Source organism: Pinus tabuliformis, chromosome J (genome assembly GCF_031772625.1).
Source record: "Pinus tabuliformis cultivar Carrire ecotype Pingquan chromosome J, CPIR1, whole genome shotgun sequence".
In the NCBI taxonomy this organism is placed as follows: Eukaryota; Viridiplantae; Streptophyta; class Pinopsida; order Pinales; family Pinaceae; genus Pinus; species Pinus tabuliformis.
Genome location: NC_142295.1, coordinates 181777925 through 181785829, shown reverse-complemented (window position 1 = coordinate 181785829; position 7905 = coordinate 181777925). Strand labels below are relative to the sequence as shown.

General features: G+C 33.4%; 1 protein-coding gene across 1 annotated transcript; it reads left to right on the top strand.

Moving 5' to 3' along the window:
* Positions 1-1541: 1541 nt before the first annotated feature.
* Positions 1542-2108, top strand: LOC149226274 (protein S40-6-like). The gene has a single exon (XM_089380159.1). The coding sequence runs from the start codon at positions 1542-1544 to the stop codon at positions 2106-2108; it is 567 nt and encodes a 188-aa protein (XP_089236285.1).
* Positions 2109-7905: the final 5797 nt, after the last annotated feature.

Genomic DNA, 7905 nt, shown 5'->3' with positions numbered 1-7905 from the left:
TTCAACTTCGAGAAGGTGGATGAATCCTCCGGTTAACAACTTATTACATGTCATTAAAGATGGCGTACACATCTTTCACTATGAGTTGTCTAATTTTCTTGAATGCCAACAGTTATATGTTATACACCGTTAAATTTTTATGACAGAGAACTTGACTTCAAAATGGCGGACGAATCGTTTCGTACACTATTTGTTACATGTCATTGAAGTTGGCGTCCGCATAGCGGACTCCAACTGTTAACAGTTTGACGTTTATGTAGTTGGCTATTCTTTTTTTCAAAATTATTTAAATTTTTCTAAAGGTTTTTATTAGAAAACTAAATTGGATGTGTGTAATCTTTAAAATATAAATGTTTTAAGAGTTTTTAGCAAGATGAATTATGTATTTACATTTTAAATAACTAAAATCACCATATGTTTAAGAATTATATTATCACATTCCAACTTAAAAAGGAAAAGCATCAAATAGTTAAACATCAAACTATGTTTTAGCTCAAGATTTAATGTCATGAAAATACATGAAACTTTCAAAATCAGTAAAATAGATCTATATAATTATTCACTCAGAGAAATCTATATAATTAATAGAGTTAATTAGAATAACACAATCTATATATGACAGGCTGAATAATTTTTACCTTGTAAATTCACTGAATTCATTTTACATAAAAAGGCATAATTTAAATCAGAAAATTGTGTCCTCTAACTCCATCCAAACAAACAAACTAGGCCAATAAAATATATATTTTCCATCATTACCATTGAAACGTTTATTTTAGATCGAAATTTCAGTCCAATTTAGATCGAAAGGTTACCAAAAGCACAAGCAAGTCGAGTGACGTTATCCAGATCATCAAAATTCTTATAGAATAAATAACGTGACATATACAAAAGCATCTTACAGAACCTAATGAGGGAAGAATGGTAAAACCATTTAGTATTCAATAATATTCAATAATATACCTGTCAGTGTGGTTGTTTTGTCGACGATGGCACAATTTCTATGGATGGGGTTTATTTATATTTCTGAATGAAATTGTAAGTTCTAGAAATATTTTAAAATCTGATGAATGGAAGTTATTTCACTCTTATCCCAAAAGTTCTTATAATATTGCTAAAATTCAGGATCGAATTAACTTCTAACAACTTCTAAGTTCTAACCTCCCGTAAAAAAGCCAAATCTCAGCAATAGTAAATCTTGAGTTTTGAATTCAACTTCATTTTACTACAAGTAATCAATTAGGATTATGATCTCTAGGACTTATAAAGGGGGTGCTGTTGGTGTTGAATGGGGAGTAACCGATAAGGCAGTGTTGAAATTACATCAATTTTAGTAGTTGGGTGGGCTTGTATGCAGGGATCAAGAGTTGGGCTAGTGCAATCTTGGTAAACTTTTGTGAAGAAGCGGTGTGTGGAGCCAAAAGGCTTAGAATTGGATCAATCTGATCGACCTCATATTGAATCTCTGGAATCGGATTGTTGGGATTTTGAAGAAAAGTATAAGAGAAAGCTCTTGGGTGGTCGTGGAAGGGAGAAAATCGATGCTGGGGAGGCTCAAGGAAGATAATCATATTTACAAGTTCTTTGAGTTTCAAGAATCTGTGGGGATGGAGAACTCTAAAAGAATGGAAGAGTTTAGTGAGGATGATATATGGGGAAGTATTGATGCAGAGACCTCCGAGCAGGTTGGTTTTAAGGAAAATGGTTGTAATAGTGTTGCAGTATGTAGATCGATGGGAAAGGAGGTAAATGATAACAATAGCAGGAAATCATTAAAGATTTATGGGAAGGAATCACATAATGAAGAGAATAATAAGAGGGGAATGAGGTACAGGTCTTCTACACCAGTGAATATCCCGGATTGGTGTCAGATGTCATGGGAGGAAAAGAACAATGAGAATTGCTGGAGTACACTTCATGGGTTGGATGACAATGATAGCAGTGATGATGAAGGAGGGGATAGCGAGGGACCTATGATCCCACCTCATGAACTCATTGCCAGGCAGCTTGCTCGGAGTGGAGTAACTTCGTTCTCTGTATATGAAGGCGTTGGGAGGACTCTCAAAACCAGGAATGCGGTCTGGAAGATTACTGGTTTTATTAACTGAAATATATTCAATCAATATCAAACCAACGCGTTTTTTATTTACGATATAGGGTTACTATAAATTTATGAAACTTGGAATGAAATCCCAGATTTTTGGGTGTTAGAATTGTAAACCACTCTACAATTGATATCAATACAACATGGAGTTGTCTAATTTTTATAAGTTTTGACGATTTTTTCGGGAATCTTATAACTTTTTGGTGAAATTTTGATCTTTGGTCGATCAAAATGGTCGTTTAAAACGATAGCAACACCGTGTTGGGTTTTTGAGTTTTTAAGATAAAATGATTGTCAATATTCAACGACGTAGCTACATGGTGTTAGGGTTTAGAATCTTTATTTATGACATTTAAAGTTACAGTTTGCTTTAAACGTCTAGCTATTTCTGGCATAATTTACAATGCCACTGCAAAGATTGTTCCGGTGCTTTTATAGAAATGTGGAAATCAACGAGGACCTTTGGAATAGCTGAAATTTTAGGGCGATGAAGATGCAGAAATCAAAGGTATGGGATAATATATGTTATGATTCAACTGTTTGGAAAGTTAACTATTGATTTTGTCATTGAGCTCTCGGATAACGAGAATCTACAATGCAGTTAGATTTGATTTTGCTTTCAGTAGGGAAGGGAGGAATGGAGTTTGGTAATTTTTTTTGTTTCGAAGAATTAGGATAAGATTTGACCTGAATAATTTGTATATTAAACCAGGGTTGTATTGTAAGTTATATATATGTTATGGTTATTGAGTCAGGGAAAAAATACAGAAAGAGTTTATTATAGAGGATAAAATTTTAAAAACAGCAAAATTAAAAGAAAGAAAACAATAATAATTAATAGAAATAGGTAAGGTGATATATAATATAATTATGTATTTAATTAACATGTGTATGTATTTTGTTTTTATGATGTATTAAAATTTGATTTTTGAATATTTTTGTAAGTCGAATGAATTGTAATTTTATTATAAAAAACAGAATAAAAATAATTTATCTAAAAATTAAGAAAAAATTATAAATAAAAACAATAAAAAAATCTCCTAATTAATTATAAAATAGATAAAAAAAATTTGAAAAAGAATTAATATATTGGTATAAAATTAATATAAACTAATAACAAATTAATAATTATATATCTATTTTCTATATATAATAAATTTAAAAATATACCTAAATAAATTTTTATATGTTATAAGCCATCCCATTGTGAATGGATATGTTTTCACATTCCAATTTTGATGGGAACATCCATTTCTTTTGAATAATGTTTAGGTATAGGGTAATAAATTTTATATATCCTCAATTATTCAATATTTCTTTGAAAGAAGAACTTTTCTAGATGATCCAAATATATATTGATATTATTTAATTTTATTTAATTTTTCTTCCTGTGGAAAAAGTTGCAATTTCTTTATGGTTAAGAAACTGCATTTTGCAAATGCATTGCATATACAATATTCAGGCCTATGCCTGTCAGCAACCAAAACCATTTCAACATGTGTTCCACCTCATGTATGAGGCTTCAATTTAGAGTCTCTGATAATATTATGAATCTCTTTGCATAGAGCCTTACTGTGCTGTAAGATAAGGTAAATAAACAGTGAAATAATTACATATGGTCATTCAAAACTATGGATCCAAAAGTGCAAAAAGCAAAAAACTGTTGGATACTTATCATATGCTAGGTTCTATAAATGGCCTGTGGTAGTACTGATAGGTGTTGCCATCTCTTTCATCCATGATCAACCATGCGGTCTCATCCCTATGCGCAGCCTCATTGGATAAGATGTCGGTGGTTGTGTTGTGTTCCCTGTAAATGTGACAACATGATAAGACATCAAAATATGTTATGAGTCTCAGAGTTTCATCCAAAATATGCTTTAGAGAGCATGAATTGCATTGTGCTTTTTTGTTTATCCAGTTGCATATGATTTTTGAGTCTCCAAATAACTGTAAATGAAGGCAGTTTTCGGACAAAGCAAATAAGATGAGGTTTTTGGCCGCGGTGAGCTCTACATAGTTGTTTGTCCCCCTTCCTAGTCCCATTTGAATTTTATAGACATGTGCTTCAGACAGATGAAGTATGCCCCCCCCACAACCAACCTCTTGAGCTGATCCATCAAAATAAGCCCATGGATGAGTAGTGTTGATAACTTCTGGTATAATATTCCTATGGGTCGATTGTTCATCCTCTTCAGGGATGGAGCTATAGTCGGCTAGTAGTCTGGTAGTGATAGGGGGCCAGTGGGGGGGTTTTTGTTATTTTGTCTAACAGAGGTAGTGGAGCACCAGTACTCCCTGCTTCAGAGGGATCAGAGCCCTGCCATTTCTTTGCGCAGGACATCGAAATGAGGAAGCCATTCCATAGTTTTTGTGCACATGGGTAGTGGAGAAAGAGGTGGTCGGAATCCTCACTGTCACTTTTATAGAGATGGCACCAGAATGTCCCTGAGAATGATCTTTTCATCATGTTGGCCCCAGTCAGGACTTTGTTGCGGAGGATGGACCACATGAGCAATTTGGTTTGAGGGGGCGCCTTCAACTTCCACATCTGCTTCCACCACTGCACTAGTTCCTGTGGCTTGTGCCTCTCCATCAACACTTGATAGCCTATCTTGGGAGAGTAGGTACCATGTTCAGCATGTGCCCAGATGAGCTTGTCATCACCCTCGATTATTCTAATGTGAGCCTCTATCAATGCACTTGTGTAATTATGCCATTCCTACTGCCAGCATTGGGGAATATTCAGATCTGTGGTAGTTCTCCAAGCTTGCTAAAAGATGGTAGTATGTACCTTGTCTACGATCTGGTTAATGTACAATATGCCATTAGCCTGTAAGTGACCTCTCGGGCTCTCTGAAAGCCTGTGTGCATTACCACATCCCACCCATGGGTCCGTGCCTATCTGTATCTGTCCCCCTACTTTCGTTCTCCAAGTCAGGTCGCTTCGAATGAGCTCCTTGGTGTTATTGACTTCAAATTTTATTTAATATTATAAGGAATGTATATTAAATTTATGTTTATATTGAATCTATGTTTAGAATAATTTTTGTGATTGCAATTTAATATTGTGAATATAAAAAGTTAGAAATCCTAAAGTGTAAAAGGGAGATTGTGAGATTTTTATTTATATTGTAAATTTATTTATGTTTACAGTATATAATGTAGAACTAAAAAGAGGGAGATTGTGAGATTTTTATTTATATTGTAAATGTTTTTATGTTTATCGTATATAATGTAGAACTGAAAAGAGAGTGTTTAAATTTGACCATATATTTAATAAAATTTTATAAAGTGTGTAAGTAATTAATTTAAACAATGACATAAAAAAACAATAATAAAGTATAAATTATATAAGGATAAATATAATACATTTTCACATATATTTATTAGAGTATCTTTAATTTTTTTATGCTGAAAGAAAATTATGGTCAATGTTTGTTAGAGAAGGGAAAATTGTTACAGATGATTGGAAGAACCACATTAACTAAGTGGAAAAAGTTTGTTTATGACCCACCAAGTATGTGTTGATGTGAAATTACTTAGTGGATCTAGTTTATACATTAAGAATACTATTGTTAGGAAGGGAAGGATGAAAATTTGAAATTATGTCATGCAACTAATATGTGAATGGGGTCCAACATGAAGCTATTAGGTACCATTAATTGTATAATATTGTAAGAACTATGTTGAGTGGGTTTGAGCTTCTCATGTTATTGAGTTTAAACTACTACTTCTATATAGCCAAGTTCAATCACACCTCTAAAAGTATATATAAAATCAATGTCAATCATGAGGTTCCTTCTACTTGTGTACCTTGTCATGGACCTTGACAAAGTCCTACATAGAGGAAAAATCTTTGTGTTCCTCCTACAAGTGGGATGTAGATGGAGATCTAATAAAAAGTAGAATATCACGTGGAGAAAGCAGATAAAAGCTAAAACATAACCCAAAAGGAGTGTTGTAATACCTCAAAATTTTCATATTCAAAAGTATTGTGAACTGTCATTTTAAATTAAGGCACATGAGCAAGTGACTAACAATGTAATAAATATTGCATACAGTTTGATTTCAATAATAATAAATAAAGAGATACATGTTGATGAGTGATTTTAATGAGTATGGATAGTGGTTTTATAGAAGAATATTATGTTTGATTGATGGCAAACTATGAAAGACGAATGACGAATCCAAGAACTCTAATTTGATAAAGGGAAATTTGGATGGGGACAAACAATAGTTTTCAAGGGGCCACCTAACATAAAGGGGATATGGCATGATCGTGAAACAAGTCCAAGGAAATAAATAATCATTAGTGGGATTTTTTTTCATGCTATGAGACTCAAAGGGGTCAAAGTTGAGTGCAGAAGAGCCTAAGGAAAATTTGGGAGCCTTAAGCCATAAGAGTGCTGGAATATGTTAGGCTTAGGTTGTGTCTATTAATTATGCCATCTACTCCTTGCAAGTGAAATATGTAGCATTAATAATAGATAGGAAGAATTCATCTATATAAAATCACAACCTAGGCTTTGGGTGTTTTGATAATGTGTTTTATCTTATCGATCGACTACAAATGGGCAGAACATCCCTCATCAATCTATTTCAAAACATCTAGTTATAGGTTCATCTAATCCTTAATATATTTTTTATAGTAAATGTGTTAATTGGTATGATTAGTATTGTCAATGCTACATGTAAGATATTTTAAATCATTTATAATTTCAATAATTTAAACTAAAGAAAAAGTTACTTTCCTTAGGTACTTAGATAGAATAAAAAATTTGTAGGCTTGATGAAACACAATATTGTCCCTCTCAATCTATATATTCATGTTCCGTCCTAATGAAAAATACAATTCAGATTCATGGAGTTACCTCCCGGCCTAACATGATATCAGAGCCAACCACTAAGTTTAGTTTTTCTTTGCCTTGCAACTCCTATTTTCTCTACCATCCTCTGCTACATATTGTCCCTCTATCCAAAATTTTTGTGCATTAGGAAAAAACATTGAATTATCTCTATGCTACATCCTCTCTCTTTCTTCCTTGAGTACGTTATACATTTTTTGAAGTCTGTGTGGCTTGAGCTCTGTGTGGCAGTGAGCTCTACAACACTGTCAATCTACTCCATTTGTTTTTAGGTACTCTACCTAGAAAACAAAGTGTTATACCCGAGCTTATCCCCTTGACTCCAAGTGAAGCTTATGAAAATCCTCTATGATGTATTACAAATGGCATTGCTTCCTTTACCTGAGTCCAATGTCATTATGTTCCAAGTGCTTCGGGAGAGAGGGTCAACTCGTGTGGCAACCAACCAAATCAAGAGATTTGAATTGATTCACGTTCATAAAGGACTCTAGAAGCATCCTCAAGTTCAGAATGAAGTGAGTGTGATGATAAACTGTGGTGCCTCCATGAAGGAAGGAAGTGCAGTGGAACATGGTGCAATGTAACTATGGTGCAGCCTTGGCGTAGTCTTGTGGTGTTGTTGACCGGTCGAGGTATAATAGTTGAGGTCATATTATCATGTGTTCAATTTCAATGAGACATATTTAACACTCCACATGTGTGGTATGAAGTGCACACATATTGAATTCCTATTTGAATGTGCATTGGCCCTTTTATAAATGCATTGTTTTTTTTTAAATAAGACATATATGGTATGGCGTAAGACGTTTATGAAAACATTATTTTTAAATAATTATATGTTTTTGGCTATGCTTCATATAAGGAAATTATATATATTGTGTATGGAAGTTATATGTTGGAAGTATATTGAGAGCCTACACTTTTAGTTGAAGT